Consider the following 21,266-nt stretch of genomic DNA (forward strand, 5'->3'; position numbering starts at 1 on the left):
TTTTTACTTTTTTAATGGCTATTAGAAAATTCAAAGTAACATATGTGGCTCATGTCACACTTTTTTTTTTTTTTTTTTTCCTACGGGGCTGGCTTGAGGGATTTTACTTTCCTGACCTGGGATCAAACCGGGGCCCTCAGCAGTGAAAGTGCAGAGTCCTAACCACTGGAGTCCTAACCACTGGACCACCAGGGAATTCCCATGTCACACTTTTATAGGACAGTAAGTATTAGGGGAAAGAAAGGCGAAGAAGGAGATATGCAATTTTGAGAAGGGCCATCAAGGAAGAAGGCCTGGTTAAACACACAAATGGTTCTAACTGCTCCGAAGCAAAAGGACAGGACCAGGAGGGAAAATGGGGAGATATGACCTCCTGTAGGGGTTCAGGAAAGGGTCTCGCAGTAAGTAATGTCTGAGCTGAACCCAGAAGGATGAGTGGGCGTCATTCAGGAGAAAGAGGAGGAGGGAAGGGGGAGGAGCATCCTGGCAGAGGAATCCGCATGTGCAAAGGTCCTGGAGTTTGGAGTGATAAGGGGAGGCATGCAGGAGTCAGGTCACACGGGGCCTGAAGAGCCATGTTGAGGTTTTGGGACTTTCTCTTCTGGATACTGGAGAACCACAGAAGGGCTTTGAGCAGGGGAGAGACATGAACCAATTCGTATTTCAGAACCTGCCCCCTGACCTCGGCAGTTGTGTGATCAGTGGAATCCAAACCAGCTTTAGATCTCAGTTAGGAGGTTAATGCTATAAACACGGTGTGAGATGGTGGTGGCCATGGAGACAGAGAGAAGGGAAACAAATTCAAGATCTATCCCAGAGGTGGATAGAGTGGATGTGGATAGGAGGGAATGAGAAAAAGGATGCAGGAGAGACTCCTAGGTTTCTGGCTTGAGCAAATAAGAGATTGTGTGGTTTGGTGGTTATTAGTGTAGCCTCCTGACCAACCTTGGGTCAAAACCCAGCTCTGACATTTACTAGCTGTGTGACATCAGGCAAATGACTTCCCCTCTCTGGTCCTCAGTTTTCTCTCCCCAAAAATGGGGATCGAAATAATTGCTATACCTCATGGGGTGGTTGTGAACACAAAGCCCAGGGCCTGCAATGTTGTAAGTGCCCCGTGCAAGTGAGTTGTATTTTTATGGAGCAGGTGCTCACTGCAACGGAAGGAGGCTTAGGTGTGGAAGGATGGATTCTACAAAGTGTCAGCACCTGGGCACGCACCAAGAGCCACGCAGCTGCACGCCACACAGCATGTACACAGCACTAAGCACGATTCATACCATGTGCTTCTCATCTCACTGTTACTAAGTAAACACCTATTCTTTCTTCACCCATTTTCTGCCAGTAAAACTGAACTCGAGGCAGATTGAAATTCCAGGGACTGGCCATCAAAAGGCAAATCTTCATAATGAATGAAAGGAGCTTGCCGCAAGATATGGGGGCGGGTCCCCTCTCCTTAGCTCTCACAGTGAGGAGACTTCCTCCCAAGGCTACAAGTTATTCAAAGATTCTGATTTGAAAGGGTGTTAAGGAGAGAACATTCCAAGGATGCTCAGCCTTGTTTTCTTGTGTATGAAGACTTAGATGAATATTCCTGTTACCAACCTCTGTTTTCTAATAGAATCTGTTCTTGATCAAAAAGACCCAGGGAAACTCCTCTGGCTTTAGAAATGAATGCCATGTCCTGGAAGATAATCTTCAAAGAAAAGCTGTAAGTCTCCGTCTTGGGTGATCGTTTGCTGCCCTCGTCACAATGTTGTCATGGTGAAAAACTTCTAAGGTGCATGATGGAAGCGGCGGGAAAGACTACGATTCACCACTACACACCCGTTAGAATGTCACCCAATGAAGACAAAACAAGACAGAAACAGACAATACAAATGCTGGCAAAGATGTGGAGGAACTGGAACCCTCACACGTTGCCGATGGGAATGCAAGAGGGTACAGCCTCTCTGGAAAGCAGTTTGCTAGTTTCTTAGGAAGCTAAACATACACTGACCATATGACCCATCCATTCCATTCTTAGGTGTTTGCCCAAGAGAAACGAAAACATATGATCTCAAAAAATCCTGGACAAGAATGTTTACAGTAGCTTTTCTTGTAATTGCCCAAAATAGGCAACAGTCCAAATACCTTCCAACTGGTGAATGGATAAACCGTGGTCCATACATATTCATACCACAGAAGATTACCTAGCATCAGAAAGGAACGTATTGATACACACCTCAACGTAGATAAATTTTAAATGTATTAGGCTATGTGAAAGAAGCCAGGCTCAAAGGCTACATACTACAGAATTTCATGTACATGACATTCTGGAAAAGGCAAAATTCTAGAGTCAGAGAACAGATCAGTGGTTGCCAGAGATGACTGGGGGGTGGAGTGGGGTTCACTATGAAAGAATTTTCTTGGGTGATGAAACTACACTATAGCTTTTTGGGGGGGGGCCACACTGCATGGCTTGTAGGATCTTAGTTCCCTGACCAGGGATTGAACCCAGGCCCCTGGCAGTGAGAGTGCGGAGTCATAACCACTGGACCGCCAGGGAATTCCCTACTCTATAGCTCGATTATGGTTGGGGTTACACGATTCCATGCACTTGTCGAAACTCATAGAAGCGTATACCAAAAAGAATGAAACTTCTCTATGTAAATTACACATCAATTTTTAAAAAGCACAGAAAAGCCCCCAAGATTCAGCTAGATTTCTTATTTTAACTTGAATATAGAATCCTTTTAGTTGAAATTACACGCTCACACACATTTGTGTCTACATGCAGATACGTGTGTGGTCAGTCACACATGTTCTACATACGTGTACCTGTGCACATTCCCTCACACACATGTGCACCATACACATGCACACTTGTGCATATACACACACACACCTGTTCACACGTATGCAGACCAGAAGAGAACCACACACAGCCACCCCACCTCATTCCCGCTTACCTGATCAGGAAATGGACGCAGACGATACTCTCAGACTGGGGGCCCCGGCCCCCCGACACCACTGTGGCCTGGGTCTGGGTCCACAGGTAGCCACCACTCCGGGCCAGGAAGCGGTACTGCCCCGTTACTGCCTGGCCCTTGCTCAGCACTGGGGAGGGGCATGGGGAGGGGTTAGGGCAACTGGGGAGAGAAGGCCGTGGGAGCAGGGCGCTGGGTATGAAGGGGCCAGGGAAGAGAAGGTTCCTGGGGACTTGGGGAAGCAGGCAGCTGGTGTTGGCTGGGGCCATGCAGCACCGGAAACGGAACCTGAACACGTACAGGTATGGATGCTCTGGCCGACTGCATCTGAGTCCAGCGCATGGATGTACTCATAGGCAGAACAGCCAATCAGGTCATCGGGGCTGTAGCCAGCAACCTCCGCAATCCTGAAGTGGGTGCAGTGGACCCCGGTCAGTTCAACTGGAGAAAGTGGAGGGTGGGTGAAAGGAAGGAGAGGGGGACACGGGGATGAAGCCAGCAAGACAGACAGAGACAGGGTTGTAACAGAGAGAAAGGGAGAGTAAGAAATAGAAAACGGGGTGTGGCCGGTTGAATAATGGCCCCTGAAGATGTCTCCGTCCTAATTCCCGGAACCTGTGAATATGCTACCTTACACGGCAAAAGGGACTTTGCAGATGTGATGAAGTTAAGGATCTTGTGATGCGGAGATGATCCTGGATCATCTGGGTGGGCCCAGTGTAATCACAGGAGTCCTTATAGGAGGGGAGTAGGTGATCAGAGTGAGACTAGATGTGATGATGGAGGCAGAAGCTGAAGTGATGCTCTGTGAAGGTAGAGAGAGGGGCCACAAGCCAAGGAATGTAGGAGGTCTCCAGAAGCTTTCATGGCAAGGAAACAGATTCTTCCCTGGAGCCTCCAGAAGGAACATAGCCCTTGATTTCAGCCTCATAAGACTCATTTCAGACTTCTCACCTCCAGAACACTGAGATAGAGAATTTGTATTGTTTTGAGCCACTACGTTTGTGGTAACATGATACAGCAGCCATAGGAAACTAATAGGGGAGGAGAGAGAAGGTAAAAATTGGAAGAGTGATGAAAAGAAAAAACAAAAAAGGGGACTTCCCTGGTGGTCCAGTGGTTAAGAATCTGCCTTCCAATGCAGGGCACGCAGGTTCGATCCCTGGTCGGGGAACTAGGATCCCACATGCACGGAACAACTAAGCCTGTGTGCCACAACTAAAGAGCCTGCATGCCGCAACTACAGAGCCCACGCACTCTGGAGCCCGCGTGTCAAAACTAGAGAGAAGCCCACACACCACAGTGAAAGATCCCGGGTGCCGCAACTAAGACCCGAGGCAGCCAAAAAATAAATAAATAAATATTTAAAAAAAAAAGAAAGAAAGAAAGACAAGAGAGAACGTGAAAGAAATAGGAGAGGGGAAGAGAAAGAAAGTCACAAAAAGAAAGATAAAAAAGAATGAATAGAAATAAAAAGTAATCATGATGATAATGATTTTAAAAAATAGGCACTTCTAGAGTGCTTTGTACCAGGCAACTCACTGAATGCTCAGAACAACTGTTCAAAGTAGGTTCTGCTATCACTCCATAGGACGGATGAGGAAAGTGTGGCACAGAGAGGTGAAGTCATTTGGCCAAGGGTGCACAGCCGGCATTTGAACCCAAGCAGTCTGAACCCAGATACGAAGACCCACAGACAATTCAGAGACAGAGAGATACACAAAGACAGAGATAGATGGAGTCAGAGAGATAGAAACAGAGCAGAGAGAGCAGCTGGGGGGTAGGAGAGGAGACGTGAATGAACTTGGGCAGAAAGGAAGAAGAGGAGCCAGGCTGGCAGGTGGTGGGTGGGCCCCTGGCTCCTGCCCACCTCTCATCACAGTAGGTGAACTTCATGTCCAGGCTGTGGCGGCTGAGGAAGGCCCCCTGGCCCAACGGGGGCTCCAAGCTGCCAGGGTGGGGGATGGCTTCACAGATTAGCACCAGACATTGCAGGGGGGGCTCCAAGTGGGGGCTCCCGGCCGGGGAAGACTGTGCAGGGGGCTTGTAGGCCCTCATGTGTCCAGAACAGCGCAGTACCTGGTGGGCAGGGAGCGAGGCCATGATGCACCTGGGCCTAGGGCTACCCAAGGGGCGGGGAGGTATCTCCCGGTAGGCCCCTCCCCTCAGGGAGCTGAGAAGAAGAAACCCCTGAGGATTCTAGAGACCCAGCTCAGGGAGCTCTGAGGACCCCCAGACCCCAACCGCACAGAGACCCAACCTAAGAAGGTTCGGACAATCTCTAGATTCTTAAGACTCAGGGAGCTCCGAGGACCCCGGATTCCAACCCCATGGAGACTCCAGGCCCAGGATGCTGAGGACCCCCAGCCCCAGGCTCACAGAGACCCAGACTAAGGAAGGATACAAGGACCCCCAGATCCCCAACCTCCTAGGTACCCAAAGGATGCACTAGACCCAGCCTGAGAACGCCCCACTGGATCCCCGGCCCAGGAGACTCCCGGACTCCAACCCACTGTGAGACTTTAGGGCTCAGGTCCAGCCCCAGCAGGTCCCTTGCCCTCCTCCAGGCCAGGCCCTGCCCACCTTCCAGGTGGCCGCCTTGAGGTTGAGGGTGCGCCCGCGGCTGGTGAGGGTGCTCTTCATGCGCAAGGAGAAGCACCGCTCGGTGGGGGCCTCCGGCTTCTTTTTGGACAGGCCTGAGGAGGGCCGTGGGGGGGGGGGGAGCAGGTCACCGGGCAGCTTGGGACAGGGCCCAGTCCCTCCAGCACCCTGGTTACTAACCTCTCCCCAGCCTCATCCCCCAAATTGAGACTTCCGACCCAGAGAGGGTCTCCACGGGGTATGCTATGCTCCTTTAGACCCCCGGGGTGCAGCCATGTCCCTGTATTCCCCTGGGGCAGGGCCACATCATCCTCATCCCATTTTTCTCAGTCCAGTATTTCAGAGGGGGAGAAGATATGCTGAAGAAAGAATGGAGGGCTTCCCTGGTGGCACAGTGGCTGAGAGTCCGCCTGCCGATGCAGGGGACACGGGTTCGTGCCCCAGTCTGGGAGGATCCCGCATGCCGCAGAGCGGCTGGGCCCGTGGGCAGTGGCCGCTGGGCCTGCGCGTCTGGAGCCTGTGCTCCGCAACGGGAGAGGCCACGACAGCGAGAGGCCCGCGTACCGCAAAAAAAAAAAAAAAAAGAAAAAAAAAAAGAAAGGATGGAGCCTCAATTTCTGTAATTTGGGGGCAGAGATCTCCAAGGACTCACTCTGCCGGGGAGTCAGGGCGTCCTGAAGCTCCTCTTGGTCACAGGGATGGACAAAATCAAAGATACTGTGTCCGATCAGCTCAAGCTGGGAGGGAGGGAAGCAGGAGGTGTCTTAGAGGAAAAGCATTTTTACCAGGGCCTCTGACCCATCTCCTCCCTCCCATCCTCATCAGCCTGCCCTAATTCATGAGCCTGGATTATTTCCCCAGTCTCCTTATTCATTCATTCATTCATTCATTCATTCCTTTCTTTGGCATATAATTTGCTGGGCATTCTTCTACCTGGTATGGGCACAGCAGTGGCTATGAAGACAAAATCCCTGCCTCTCAGAGCTTACTGGCTAGTGGCGGGAGATAGCCAATGAACAAACAGAACAACACACATGCATAAAACAATATACTAAGTGATATGAAGAAAACTAAAGCAAGGTAAGATGATGAAATGATGAAACGCTATCTTAGAGGCAGTAGTCAGGGACAGTTTCTTGAAGAAGTGACATTTACCCAAATTGCTGAACAAAGCCAGTGAGGTGGCTCTCTGGAGTGGAGTGTTCCGGAAAGAGAGAACAGCAAGTGCAAAGGCCCTGAGGTGAGACCCTATTCAAATTCCATTTGTTGTGCAAGCCGAAGACCCAACTCCTTATTTCAATTCAGGAAATGAGACTGGTGCTGGGAGGAGGTGACACAGAGGAAAGGGGACCCACAGAGCCCACAGTCCAGAGCTAATGCTGAATAGGGGAGGAGTGAGATCTTGTAGTTGGATTTGAATCCGAGCCCTGCCACTTCCGAGCTTTGGGATCTTGAGACATTCACCTACCTGAGCCCAAGAGCTCAAACTAACAGAGAAATTGGTACCAAGAGTGGGATAACAAGGCAGGGGAAAGGAAGGGATGCCAACTGTGGAGCCCATTTATGTGAGCTAAGAAGAAGAATGGTATTGCTGTAAGGATCAGCTGAAATTAGTTCTACTCTCTAAGTGTCTCTTGTTTGTCCTCCCATCCCCAGGCCCCTAATCCTACTTCTTTTCTCCCACTTGGGGCCCTGCATCCACTTCCTTATGGATTTTCCAGCCGCTAGTCTCACTCCCTCTAATTCTATCTCTGTGCAGTACCTAGAGGGATCTTTCTAAATAAAATGAAATTCTGATTCCACCTTTCTGACACAACCTCTCCCCTGCTTAAAATCTTTCCGTGGCTCCACAGTGCCCTAGAGATAAACCTTCTATTTTGGTCCTAAATTATGTCCTCTCTAGCCTTTTCTCTCTCACTTTCTCCCATTGCACTCTGCACCTAGCTTGGATTAATGTCTTTGTTTCCCCCAAATGCTGTTTTATCTCACATCTGTGTCTTTGCATATTCTGTTCCCTTGGCCATGTACATTGCCAGTCTTCTCTGATCCCATCCATTCGCCATACCCTTTGAATGGCTAAGCCCTTCAGGTTTTAGCTCAGATGTCTTCTCCTCCAGGAAGCCCTCAATTCCCACCCAGGCTGGGTCAGGTACCACCCTCCACCTCCGGCTGGTACAGCCCCCTAGGCTGCCCCATCCCAGCCCTGACCATTCTGAATCTTCCTGTCTGGTGACATATTTGTCTCCCCTCTGCACTGTGGGCCTTGTAAAAATAGGGCTAAGGTGGTTCTGGTCACCTCTGTATCCCAGCATCACCTGCACAAAGCAGGCAGCTCCTCTTACCTGACTGAGGCCCAGGTGTTTGCTGACATTCTCTGACAAGTAAGCCATGTCTCCCTCGGCGGTGAGCACCATAACGAAGCCCTCCAGGGCCTTCAGGTAGCAGGCATCCAGTGGTTCGCCCCCTGCTCCCACCTGGTTCCACTCCCCTGGTGTCCGGACCAGGATGGGGCATCTCTAGTCAGCGGTAAGGCCACCCTGGCTAGCCTCCCTCTGCTTTCCTTCACTCAGAGGAACTTATAGGTACCTCCAGGTGAGTGGGGCACATCCCAGTGGCTTGGAGTCCAAGGAAGAGGGCAAGGACTGGAATTCTAAGGGAGCAGAGCCTCCCAGGGGTACAGAATTCTAAGGAGATAGGGGTTTCCTAAGGGAACAGAACTCTAAGGAGGGCAGAATCTTAAGGGGATGAAATTTCCAGGGGTCAAAATTCTAAGAAGCCTAGGAGGAGTCAGACTTCCAAGGGGGCCAAGCTTCCCAGGGGTTCAGAATTCTTGGAGCAGGACCTTCCAGATCGGCGGGATTCTAAAGAAGCAGGGACTCCCAAGCAACAGAATTCTAAGGAGGCAGAATTCATCTAATGGGCAGAGTCTGCCAGAAGAAAAGCTTTTCAGGGTCCTGGGATTCCAAGGGTGTGTGTGTGTGTGTGTGTGTGTGTGTGTGTGTGTGTGTGTGTGTGTGTGTGTCTGTGTGTGTGTGTGTGTGTGTGTCTGTGTGTGTGTGTGTGTGTGTGTGTGTGTGTGTGTGTGTGTCTGTGTGTGTGTGTGTGAAGGCGTCCTACAGAGAATTCTAACAGGGAGAGAATTCAAGGGAATGGCTACTAAGGGGACAAGCAATAGAACTAGGGACCTGAGGAGGGGAAGCGGGACACTTTCAAGTAATTAAATATTGGGCAGTGAAGCCTCCTGGGGATATCGATTATAAGGGAAGGAAGCTTAGCCGAGAAGATCTCTCAGGAGACCAAATCCTAAGGGTCCAGATGCCTTAGGGAGTTAGCCGGCCTCCTATTCCCTAGGGTTCTAACTCTAAGGAGGCGGAGCTTCCCAAGGGCGCGTTCCAATGGGCGGGGCCTCACAAATGATAGGCTTCTAAGGGGGCGGGGACTCCTAAGAAACTGGGTTCCGATTGGACCAGAACCTGAAGGGGCGGGGCCTCTCCCACTAAGTGGATTCCAGACGGGTGGGGCTTCGCCGGGAAGACATGGGGGGCGGGGTCTTATGGAGATGCGGCTTCCCGGAGGAGGGGCCTCCCTGGGATGTACCTTTCCGAGGGCGGGGTCTTGCTGAGGTGGGAATTCCCGGGGGCGGGCCTCACCTGCGGCGCAGAGTTGGTGCATGCGCAGGTAGCTGATGGTGAGGCGCATGATGGAGGCTTTGTCCAGGTGGGCGCTCACCCCGCGCGCGAAGGGCAGCGTGTGCGCCAGCTGGTACAGCACCTCGGTCTCCTGGCTGCGCCGGCTGCGGGCCGCATCCCGGGACTTCTCCTTGCGCAGCTCCGTGCTCGACCTGCGGGCATGGGCAGCGTTCACTGGCGGCGCCCCGGGAAGGGAAAGAGTTGGATGGGACAAGAACGTGGGTTGCTGCCACATGGGTCTCGGGTTCAGAGACGGCAGAGCCGCGACTGTGCTGGCCTCGCAGTGTGGCCCGGGCGAGTTGCCGGAGCTCTCTGGGCCTGGGTGGATTATACCGTGGAGTCGCTCCTTGCCTCAGGTTTTATCTGTCCCGGCGCCAGCCCATGCTGCCCTCCGGTGCCTCACTCCTCTCCAAGGCGTGCCGAGGGCCGCTCTGTCCCCTCCCTGACTTATCTGCTGTTTATTCTCCGGGCTTGGGAAGACCGGGGAACAGGGAGGCCTCCGGCTGGGAGGGGGCTGGCAGAGCTGGCCAGGAGCCAGGGAACGGAGGGCGCAAGAAGATGCCTCCAGCCCCCCAGGCCCCCTGCCCTACAGCCTCCCAGAACCCCCTCTTCTGCCCTTTCCCCTCCTCAGCTGAGCTGAGTCCTCAGAATCTTGGAGTACAGATCTCAAAGTCCAACGACCCACCAACAGGGGCCCTGCCAGGGTGACACAGCAAACCAACCCCAGGGCCAAAGGCTCACCACTCATCTCTGCCCTTTAATCCACTTCAGATGCCTGAATTCTGCATGTGGGGTTGGGAGGAGAGGATGAGTGTCATTTTTTTTCAGAAATATCTACCACTTATCCAGCTTTTACCCCGTGCCGAGTGTGTAACTTACATTAACCCGTTTAGCTCAGACATCCCTAGAAGGAACGTAGTAACATTTTCCCCGTTGAACAGATGAAGCCCAGGCACAGAGAGGTGCAGTGCTTGCCCACAAGGAGTGAAGCCAGCGTTTGAACGCTGGTCTTCCTAAACTCTTCAGTTTCCTCTGTTGTATGGCCCTGGGTTTATCTCCAGATTTCAGTACTTCTCCCTGTTTCTGCCACTGTCTTAAAAGTCAAACTCCAGGTCTGTCTGAATCCAAATTATAGTTTTGGGGAAGAAAATTATAGAGTATGTTACATATAGTATGGTATATGTAATCTTATCTATATTGATACTATTGATAAAACCATTAATAAGCAGCTATAAGTTGCTAAGCATTTATGCGTCTGGCGTTGCACTAAGTAAGGACTCAGCCTATGTGTACTCATTCAGTCCTAAGAAAGCCCTAGGCAGAGAGCACTTTAAACCTCCACTTCACAAAGGGGAAACTGAGGCTCTGGAAAGTGAAGTCCTTTGCCCCAAAAGTCACAAAGCCATTAAGTGGTGGAGCTGGCATTTGAAGTCAGGCAGTGAAGTTCCAAAGCCTTTATTCTTCTAATTCCTTTCTTGTGACGTCCCCGCCAACCTCCATGGACGCAAAGCTCTAGGAGGGGAAGCTGCCCCTTCCTAAAAGCCAGAGGCCACTTCTGGGGCATCAACCTCACCCCCGAGCAGGAGACCTGCAGCCCAACCCACAGGCACGATGGAGGGAGGGGAGTGGACTCTTCTGACTCTCCAGATGGGAAAGAACTCCTCAGTGCAAGTGGGTGGGAGGCACAGAAGGGGGCAGCTGGGTGGAGGGAGCCAGCAGTTGCCCTCATCCCCTCCCTCCTGGCTGATGGGGGGCAGGGGCCTCCAGTCCCGCTCTGCCCAGGGGACATTCCGTCCTCCTGTCCCGTTCTGTTCCAGCCCTGTTTGTCTTCCTGCCCAGAGGGTGGGGGTGGGCGGGCCTCGCTGAGCTGGGGGCCCAGACAGAGGGAACAGGGAGTAGGAACAGGAACGGGGTTGGGGGGTGGGGTTGGGGGGTGGGGTTGGGGGGTGGGGTTGGCCCCCCACATCCTGGGCAGCTGGGCTCTATAATCCTCTCTGTGGCCAAATGACTCCTCCCTCCATAGAAGAAGCTAGCTGGTGGCTACAGCGGGACCCTCCTTCTAGCTCCCAGCCTGTTCTCCGGATGTTCTGACAGGAAGTGTGGCCTCTCACTTGCTCCACAGATGCCTGGTCTCTGGCCTTTCCCTTTAAACAGAGTCGGGGCTAGTTCCTCTGGTGCAGGGTTCCAATCTCAACTCCATTACTTAATAGCTGTGTGACTTTGGACAAGTTGCATAGCCTCCCTGAGCCTAAGAAGAGCACAAACTCATGGGGCTGTTGTGAAGATTAAATGAGTTAATATATGGCAAGGGCTTAGAACCGGGCCCGGCAATTGGTTGGTGCTATATAAAGGTTCAACTGTTATTATTTCCCCTTTGTCCACATCAGGGATGGAAGGCTTAGGAGCGTCGTAGGCACTGGAGAAACCCTCGGGCTTCAGTGGTAACCCCATGGTGTGGTGTGTGTATGTGGGCAAGTACACACGTGATTTAAACAACACCTTGGGAAGAAAACGAAATCATAGTGATACTAATAATAATGATAGCTTTGGTGGATCAAACACTCATGAGCTTAGAGACCCCATTAAATCCTTTCAACAAACCCTAAGAACCTGGAAAAGTGATCTCCCTTTTACAGAGTCAGAAACCAAGGCTCTGAGCAATTGCATCACCCAGCCAAGTAACCAAGCTGGTAATCCCAGGGCCCTCCACCAATGCGCAACCATGCCCAACGCTTCTGTTAGTCTGACCACGTATCTGCTTCTACCCAGAACCCTGTCGGACTTGAACACAGTTTATTGCTCACCTATCGGGTATCCTGCCCCAAAGATCTGTCCCCTGTCCCCTCACTGCTTCTCATCTTGAGCGGGTGCAGGGGAGGGGAGGTATAACCCTCATTTTCCAGGCTACAAAACTAAGGCTCAGAGAGCAGTTGCTGGCACAAAGCCACACAAGCCAGGAAGCGGGTGAGCTGCAATTTGAACCCTGATCTGGGGGCCTGTGCTCTTAAATGCCATGCTTTGGTGGGCATGCCACCCAACGGACCCCTGTCCTGCCCCTCCTCTGTCCATTGGCCCCAGTCCCTTCCCCTTGTCCCACCACTGCTGCCTCCAGATTTCCCCAGCTGGCCAGTCTCCCCAGCTGGCCCCATGCCCAGCCCTGGTCCGTCCCCTTGGCACTCTGCCCAGGTTGGGACGTGCAGCTGGAACCCTGCCACCCTTCCTCTGTGTTCCAGTAGAGAACGGGGGTGGAGCCAGGCTGGGAGGCCCCAGGGTAAGGCCTGGGAATGGGGACTAGGGCTTGGTGCCCCCCCCCACAACCAGGAGAGGGAGAAGCCCACCTCTTCCCTGCCCTGAAGAACTTGCCACCCGAGAACAAAGGCATGGAGAAGCGGGGACACCCTTCCCCACGTTCAGGGCTGCTCCTGGGCCTCTCTCTCCTGATATTCAACTGGGTACTGGGGGTCTTGCAAAAAGTGTAGAGGATTTGGGTGGGGGCTTAGGTTGAATACATGCAGGGACTCCTCTTGGCATTGCGCCAAGGTGGCCTGAGAGGTTTTGGGTTTGAGAAGGGACTTGGGGTGGGGGTCGGTGGGAGTCTCTCTACCCCTGACTCTGCTCCTTCCTAAGGACATGATAATCCCGTGGGGCGCCTGTACCGAAAGCCCTATGTTCTCTGGGAACCCTCTGACCGGAGGGGCACCCTGGGCCGAATGCCCATCAGGGACTTCCCAAGAATCACCCTTGCCTGGGGTGGGATGGCAAGGATGGAAGAAGGGAGTATGGGGGGCCCACTCACCATCACCCTGACCCTCTTTGGCCCTAGCGCCATCCTAGGGGTGCAGGAGGGGATGGAGCGTGGCCGGGATCTGGGTGCGAGTTATGAGTGGGTGGTACGTGGGCTCGGATGACACCGCAGGAGAGGGCTGGCCTTGGATGGGGAGGGGGGAGCGCCCCAGCTCCGCCAAGAGGGGCCCCCACCTAGGCAGGAAGGGGTTCTGGGAGGGGCTAGACCAGGGTTGGCCTAGAAGGGGTGGGATAGAGTTCCCTGGCAGGCCCAGAGCCAGAGACTAGAATAGAATTGGGGGGTGTATAAGTGGGGGGAGTGAAAACATGGGGGTGGGGAAGGATCCAATCAGACCTGCGAAGCCAGGGAGGAGGGAAGGGGGTGAGGCTTCCTGGACGCCTCAGATTGGACAGGAGAAACCAAGGGCGTGGGATATTTTCCGGGGTCCCATGAAAACATGGCCAGATAGGACCCCCTGGCAGTGGACCCAGAGCACGAGTTCCCTGTGCTGCCCCAGCAAATCTGCACCTGCTGGGAAGGGAACACAGAAACCCACCACCTGTCCGGGATGACCCCAGCTGGGCTCTGCGGCAGGGGGCGCTTCCCACAGCTTGCACTGAATCAGGCACAGCACCCTCTCTGGAGTCTTCCCCAAATAAGGCTTGGGTGCCCCTTCCCACTGTCACAGGGACTGGGTGGGAGTGGAGGAGTCAGATAAGAGGCTAGACTTTGGGAAGTGGGTCAGGCTGTTTTCTTGTTCTTAAAGGGGGTGACCCTACCTTCCAAAAGGCCCCTGGGAAGGGTCCCAAGGTGGCTTCTGAAAGGTGACCATCTCTGCCTATTTCTAGGCAACTCAAGGTTTGGGAGACTGTCAGGGAGGGTCCAGTTAAAGAGGCTCTCTCTTCTCTTGAACTCAGAAGCTGACTCCGCATTCCAGGGGACTCCCTATATCTGGGAAGGCTCAATTTGGGGGTACCCCGGATCCCCTAGGACTCTAGGGGTCTGGTGTCAAAGAACAACCTCAATTCTGGGGGCTCGGAGGCCAGAAGGGTCAGTATGTGGAGGGAGAATGCCTCCCGCAGAAGCCTGGGAACTGCTCAAACGCAACTACCCCCGATTCCATGGGGACCCCGAGTTTCAACCCCAGTCAGGAGGGGAAGCGAACCCGGAACAGCAGGAAATCTGGGATCACGACCCAGATGTCGCTCCTGGCTAGAGGGGCGTGGCAGCCTGGACTTGGGGAAATGCCCCCACCCCTGCAGTCCCCTAGGGTGGAGGGTGCGGCGGGGATGTCTCTCCAACCGCGCGCCCGAGTGGCCCTAGGCTTGCACCCGCGCCTTCCCCACCCGGCTCAGGGGTCGCTGGAAGAGGAGCCCCCCCAATTCTTATCATTCCTGACCCCAAAGCCCAGTACCTTGCGCGCTGTAGCCCCAGCGCCATGACTCGCCAGTCGCCGCTCCGGAGCCCTTCGAGGCCCCTAGCCCCCTCCCCTGCCCTGCGAGCCCCCTCCCCAGCTCCTCCCCCCGCCGAGCGGTTGGCTGCGCAGCGCCCGGCCCGCGGCTCTGGTTGGTTGCCCGGTCTGTCACTTCCATGAAAGAGGCGGGACAAGAGACGAAGACTTGGAATGCCGGGGGGGGGTGCGGGGGGGGGAGAGAGAGAGAGAGAGAGGTGTGTGTGTGTAGAGGGGGCGGGTGCAGTGGAATACACCCCCCCCCCAGCCACACTCCTTGCCGCGGACTTCTCAGCAGTGTCGCTAGCGCGGTGCAAGCAAAGTCGGCTGGCCGCGCCTTCTGGCCCAGTATCTCCCGCCAAGTTCCGACACCAGTACTCTTCTGAACCCACCTAGTTCACTCCAGCCCCCACCCTCTAACTCGCACCCCTGGCTCACTCCTCCATTTCCTACCCCCGGGTGGGCCCCTCCGACCTCCAATCCCACCCCCTCCAGTGGCCCAGCCCTGCCTCCTGAGTCGCCCAGCTCCGCCTCCACCCCTTCCCTATCCACTGAGTCCTCCGCTTTTCCTCTCCGCCCCCAACTCCCGACCCCACCCCAGTTCTACAATCCCTCCCCCCTCTGTACCCCATCGTTCCCTCTCAGTCCCGAGCCCCTTCCTTCCACCTTCACCCCTCCATCTAGTGCCCAATCCCTTTGCTCCCCTCTCCTCCGGTCTGGCACCCTCTGTACCCCAGCCCCACCTCCTTGCCTCTCTAACTCCGTTTTCAGGTTCTCACTGGTGAGTGATCAAGTTTATGTCAAGTAAATATGTAAAACTCAATCACACCCACTTTTCAAAAGAGCGGAGAAATGATCTTTCTACCAATGAAGTAAGAAGGGAGAGGCACAAGGTCACCAAGGAGTGGTGAAAGTGTTACAATTGGATAAGGAACAGGGTGTGTGTGTGTGTGTGTGTGTGTGTGTGTGTGTGTGTGTGTGTGTGTTGGTGGTGGTGGTTGGGTTCTAATCCATAGCAGACCAATATTCAGGATGCAGCTTTGGGCAGGGAAGAGGACACTATAGCAGAAGTCTGTGGTTTTTGCCCACCCTAGTGTCCCACTCAGTTTTCTTTTGGGGAACCACTTCTCTCCCCTCTCAGTCTATTTAATTTGAATAGGGCTGGCCATAACCCTCCCCTCACCAGCTCCAGGGACTAGACCTAGCCAGTTTATTCTGTTTTTCTGATCACAGTGATTGGTTCAGGGAAGGCATGTGACCTAATCTAGCCCAGTGAGAAACCAACCCTGAGACATTTGCTGCAACTATCACAAAAGAGGTTCTCTTTCTACTGGAGTTGCCAAGCTGGTGGGATGTGAGCCTGGAGCTCATGGGGCTCTGTTACCATGAAAGAAGAGGCTTTATGCTGAATGTCAATGCAGAGGAAAGCAGAAATGAAAGTTTGTAAAAGACAGTCCTAACACTAGCACTTAAGTGCCTGGATCCAGCCATACCTGAAGTCCATTTTAATCTTAGAACCATTATGGGTTTTTTGGTTGTTGCTGTTGTTGTTAAATATTGTTTTATTCATTTACTTTGTGCTTAGATTAGTTGAGTTGATTTCAGCTGCTTACCCCCAAAAGAATCTTGATAAACTGAGAGAATATCTCCTGAGCCTCAGTACAGAGACATGTGAATGAGAGGTCAAAATTAGGAAGGGCTGCAGGAGAAGCAGGTCCTATCCGAGGAAGCAGAGGCTATCTGAGTCATAGCAGATAGCCAATCTGAGGATTTACGGTGCCCAAGGAAAATTGACATTTGTTAAACAAACATTAAAACAGGACTAAAACTTATATACACAGATGTGCCAGGCATCTATGATCTAGGTTAGTGTTAAACTTCACTTGATGGTTCCTGGCAGCAAAGGTGATATGGGAAATGTGTTCTTCGAAATGATTTCCAATTTTTGCTAAAAGGATATGTTCTTGTTTGGGGCTTCCCTGGTGGCACAGTGGTTAAGAATCCGCCTGCCAATGCAGGAGACACGGGTTTGTGCCCCGGTCCGGGAAGATCCCATATGCCGCGGAGCAACTAAGCCCAGTGTGCCACAACTACTGAGCCTGCGCTCTAGAGCCCACGAGCCATAACTACTGAAGCCCGCACGCCTAGAGCCCGTGCTCCGCAACAAGAGAAGCCACCGCAATGAGAAGCCCGCGCACCACAACGAAGAGTAGTCCCTGCTCGCTGAAACTAGAGAAAGCCCGTGCACAACAACGAAGACCCAACACAGCCAAAACTAAATAAATTAATTATTTTTTTTTTAAAAAGGGATATGTTCTTGTTTTTCTGGAGAGACAAGTTTTGTTCCTGGAGCTGGAGCTTAGGGGAGAGCTTTACATTATTAAAATGCAGAGTGATCCGAGCCACCAGGAACTATGGGAGCTCAGTGCAGGCACCTCACCCAGACTGGGGGGGTTGTCGAGAAGGTTTCCTAAGGAGGAGACCTCTGAACAGAGACCTGAAGGATGAATAAGAGTGAAGAAGGTAAAGAGAGGGCTTCCCTGGTGGCGCAGTGGTTAAGAATCCGCCTGCCAATGCAAGGGACAGGGGTTTAAGCCCTCATCTGGGAAGATCCCACATGCCGTGGAGCAACTAAGCCCGTGCGCCACAACTACTGAGCCTGCGAGCCACAACTACTGAAGCCTGTACGCCTAGAGCCCGTGCTCTGCAACAAGAGAAGCCACCGCAATGAGAAGCCCGCGCATCGCCAAGAAGAGTAGCCCCCGCTGGCAGCAACTAGAGAAAGCCCGCGTAATGAAGACCCAACACAGCAAAAAATAAATAAATAAAATAAATAAATTTATTAAAAGAGAGAGAGAGAGGGAGAGAGAAAAGTATTCTGGGCAGAGGGAAGAGAATGCAATGGCTTGGAGGCAAAAAAAAGAGCTTGGGACCTTGAGATATTTGAAAGGTACCTGTGGCTACAACGTGGAGTGTAAGGAGAGGAGGTGGGCAGTGATGCTGGAATGGTGCATGCAGGTGAGATCAAACCAGATCTGAAAGCCATGAAAGAAGTTTGGGCAATATCCTGGGAGCACTGGGGAGCCATGGCAGAGTTTTGAGCAGGACAGGAACACAATATGTGCCTTAAAAAGATTCCTCTGGTTGCCATGTGGAGAGTGGATAACAGGGGTGAGACTGAAGGTCAGCGAACAGGAGGGAGGCTGGGGTGCAGATCTGGGTGTAAAGAAGAGATGCCTGGGCCAGAGAAGGGGCAATGGGGGTAAAGGAGAGGAGACAGACTGAAAAGATATTGAGGTTCACCCACACATCAACATATTACTATACTGATATGGATAAACAAACTGTGGTACACCCATACAATGGACACTACTCAGTAAGAAAAAAGAATCAACTATTGACACATACAACACAGATGAATCTTAAAATCATTATGCAGAATGAAAGAAGACAGACACAAAAGAGAATTACTATGTGATTTCAATTCCATGAAGTTCCAGAATGGGCAAGGCTAATCTACGGTGGAAAAAAAACAGTGCAAGTGTCCTGAGGTGGGATTTGCCTGGTAAGTTCAGGGATCAGCAAGGAGACCAGTGTGGCTAGAGCAGAGGGATGGATGGGAAGATTGGGAGATGAGATCAGAGAGATGATGTGGGGAGGAAGTGGACAGCGGTGTGGAAAGATCATGCAGGGTGAGTTTTTTTTAGGTTGTGTTGGCTTTCACTCTGAGGGAGATAGAAACATAGAAGGCTTTTCAGCAGGAAAGTGACATCTGAGTTAGGTCTGAATGAAGTCCTCTTTCCCCACAGGTTGGAAAGAACTGGAAGCTCTCTCATTTACAAAACAAACCACCCAAACGAGATTTATTTTGCTCATTAATCTGCAATCTGGGCAGGGCTCAGTGGAGACAACTCATCTCTGCTCCACTTGGCATCAGCTGGGGCAGCTTAAAGACTGTCGGCAGGAATGATCTGATGCTTCCTCAGTCACATGCCTGGTGGTTGATGCTGCCTGTCAGCTGAGACCTCACCTGGGGGCTGTGGCTGGAACATCTACATGTGACCTTTCCATGTAGCTGCTTGGGCTTCCTCACATCATGGCAGCCAAGCCCCAAGGGAGAGGGTGAGTGAGTGAGGAGACAGGCAGAAGCTGTGTCTCCTTTATGACCTAGCCCTGGGAGTCATGCAGTGTCACTTCTTTTCATCAAGGCAATCACAAAGTCCTGCCCAGTGGAGGGAAATAGACTCTACTTCTTTTTTAAAATAATTAATTAATTAATTAGGCTGCACCGGGTCTTAGTTGTGGCACACGGGATCTTCGTTGCAGCATGCAGGATCTAATTCCCTGACCAGGGATCGAACCCGGGCCCCCTGCATTGGAAGCATGGAGTCTTAACCACTGGACCACCAGGGAAGTCCCCAGATTCTACTTCTTGGTGGGAAAGGTCAAGCTTCCACAGGAAGAGCACGTGGAACTGGAAATATTATTGTCGCCATTTTGGAGAAATATCTCCCACACGCTTTATAGAACATCTTGGAGCTCTGCTATGAGCAGCACCGTGGAGGTAGAGTCTTAGGCTTTGGGATATTGGAGAAAAAATGCTTGATTTATTGACAGGGAAATAGGGTTCAGCAACAAAACCCCAGAACCAAGCACACACCCAATCTGACAAGTCAGCATCTCCGGCTACTGTTTTCTGTACATCTGCTCAGACATTTGAGTTGCTGGTGTTCACCTCTGTAAGACTCACCCTCCCTACTGCCCAAGACTGGGGGGGAGTTGCTCCTAACCTCTCTACTGCTGCCTCTTGTGATCTGATTTTCTCTCTGCTCTCCCTTCCCCTGGCTCTGACTCCTCATAGTATGGGTTTATAAAGGTCAGCTGGCATTCCTGGAACACGGCCAGGGGCAGAAAATCCCTCCAAACTCAAGCCAAGTCCAACCTGGAATCAGACGATGGACGTAAGTAGGGCGAGTGTTCTGTGCCCAGTGCTGTTCTGCTTTGACTGGAACATCATGAAGCCCCATTAGGTGGGCTCCATTATTTTCCTATAGTTTAGTGGTTTCAATATATGGTTCTAGAGACAGCCTTTGGGCTCCATCACGTGCCAGCTGTGTGACCTTGACCATGTTATTTAACTTCTCTGTGGCTCAGAGAGTCATTTCTGAAAACTGCATTTAATAAAAAAATAATACGCCCTGGGGTAGATTGGATGATTGTTTCCAAATCTCCGCTCCCCTGCCAGCCAAGGGGCTCCATCCTGGAGGGTGGACAGACGAGGCTCAGACAGGCACGGTCACTACCCACACGTCCACATGCATACATGTCCATGTGCATTTTGATGTCACACACATAGGTGTCATGTAACAGGCTGCCATTAACACACAAGTCAGTAGCAACACGTGGATTCTGACAAATAGACGTGTCAGTACATACCATGGTCAAGATATATGTCTTGGCATTAGGCATGCCTTGATGTGAGCCTGTTTGTTGATGCTAGCACGTGGATACATGTTGTTGCACGCACAGATAGTGACACATATCTGGGTTCTGTAAATAAGGGCACCTGTCATCAATAAAACATGTGAAACACACGCACGGCTATAATCACACACATGTAAAAGTCTCTTGTATGTCATGGTTCCCTATGCAGACGCTGATGTGTATGTTGGTGTAGATGCAGGTAACTGCCCCGCCTCTGCACTGTGGCCGGAGTCCCCTGCTCGCGTGCTCAGCGCTTTGGCGCCCCCTGCAGGAGAATCTGTCGCTCCACTCTGGGAGGCCAGGAGGCCCCTCCCAGCGCCCTGAGACCCCACCTCCCTGGCACATCCCTCCTTCAGGGTTCAGTGAGCAAGACCCAGTAGCTGGGGCAGTCCCGGGAGATGTATGTGAATCTGTAAGGCTTCCGGTATTTGGTGGCCAGGGCCAGGGAACCCAGATTCTTGCAATGCACGGTGCAGCCCAGACCAGGAGGGGTTTCCTGGGTTCCTGCCCGAGTTCGTAGGTGCAGGAAGAATCTGTTAAGGATCATCTTAGGCTACAGCGGCTCCCATTTTACATATAAACAGCAAAAATTTTGCACGATTTTAATATACTCTGAATTTTCCAGGAAAGCAACGACATGTGAATCAAGGGAAGATCATAGCCTGTTTGGAGCAAAAGTTGGTATTACGAGTGCTCACCATGTCAGAGAATCAGATCACTGACATTCTCCCTCCTTAGGGTATTTGAATCCCAGACAATCTAGCTGGTCACCCTGTTTTGCTTTCTCTCTTAATAGACATATGAATGTTTTTTATTTAGCTCTTATTTCAAAATGTCAAATATAAAGATAAAAATCTGACTGAATCTTGTCTTCTTCACCTTAAATCTAAACTTATAATTCATCAAAAGCAGGAGCATCGGGCCCTGTAGTGTCTGAGAACACTGACCTAATGGAACACTTCATATTGAATCATAGATTACAGGCTCACCATCAGTCATCCACAATTCCAGGATCCAAATAGCTCTGAAAAGGAGAGATTGTTGTCTAGTGTACTTGACAGCAAAACCTGACCCGACCCGGGCTATTTTGGTAATCTATATTTATCCCACTGTGGTGGGATAAACAGCCCACACTTCACTGTGGAAATATTGATCTGTTTGATTCCAGGAGCCACCCTGAACCTAGCTGGGCTGACCTCATATATGCCATATACACAAACCACCTTTCTAAAACCCAAACACATGCTTCATTCCTAAACACACATGTCTAGCAAAGGATTGTAGAGTGT

At 51.9% G+C, this 21,266-nt stretch overlaps 1 protein-coding gene and 1 non-coding gene across 7 annotated transcripts in view; both read right to left on the reverse strand.

Annotated features, from left to right (window-relative positions):
- The window catches only part of HIF3A (hypoxia inducible factor 3 subunit alpha), a 59,514-nt gene that overhangs the window by 17,815 nt on the left and 20,433 nt on the right, over nucleotides 1-21,266 (reverse strand). For 3 of the 6 annotated variants that reach the window (XM_060289544.2, XM_060289545.2, XM_060289542.2), the window contains exons 1-8: nucleotides 14,458-14,529; nucleotides 9,221-9,411; nucleotides 7,913-8,058; nucleotides 6,223-6,307; nucleotides 5,553-5,665; nucleotides 4,840-5,048; nucleotides 3,270-3,376; nucleotides 2,952-3,099 (exon numbers count right to left, since the gene is read on the reverse strand). In XM_060289544.2, the coding sequence (XP_060145527.1) occupies nucleotides 2,952-3,099; nucleotides 3,270-3,376; nucleotides 4,840-5,048; nucleotides 5,553-5,665; nucleotides 6,223-6,307; nucleotides 7,913-8,058; nucleotides 9,221-9,411; nucleotides 14,458-14,483 (1,025 nt within the window). In that variant the 5' untranslated portion in view covers nucleotides 14,484-14,529. Of the gene's footprint in view, nucleotides 1-2,951; nucleotides 3,100-3,269; nucleotides 3,377-4,839; nucleotides 5,049-5,552; nucleotides 5,666-6,222; nucleotides 6,308-7,912; nucleotides 8,087-9,220; nucleotides 9,495-14,457; nucleotides 14,530-21,266 lie in introns of those variants that run through there. The other 3 variants (XM_030873839.3, XM_060289546.2, XM_060289543.2) reach the window with 3 other exon arrangements.
- Nucleotides 18,834-18,906, reverse strand: TRNAW-CCA (transfer RNA tryptophan (anticodon CCA)). Its single transcript has one exon. It is a non-coding gene; the product is annotated as a tRNA-Trp (tRNA).

Source organism: Globicephala melas, chromosome 19 (assembly GCF_963455315.2).
Source record: "Globicephala melas chromosome 19, mGloMel1.2, whole genome shotgun sequence".
Taxonomy (NCBI): domain Eukaryota; kingdom Metazoa; phylum Chordata; class Mammalia; order Artiodactyla; family Delphinidae; genus Globicephala; species Globicephala melas.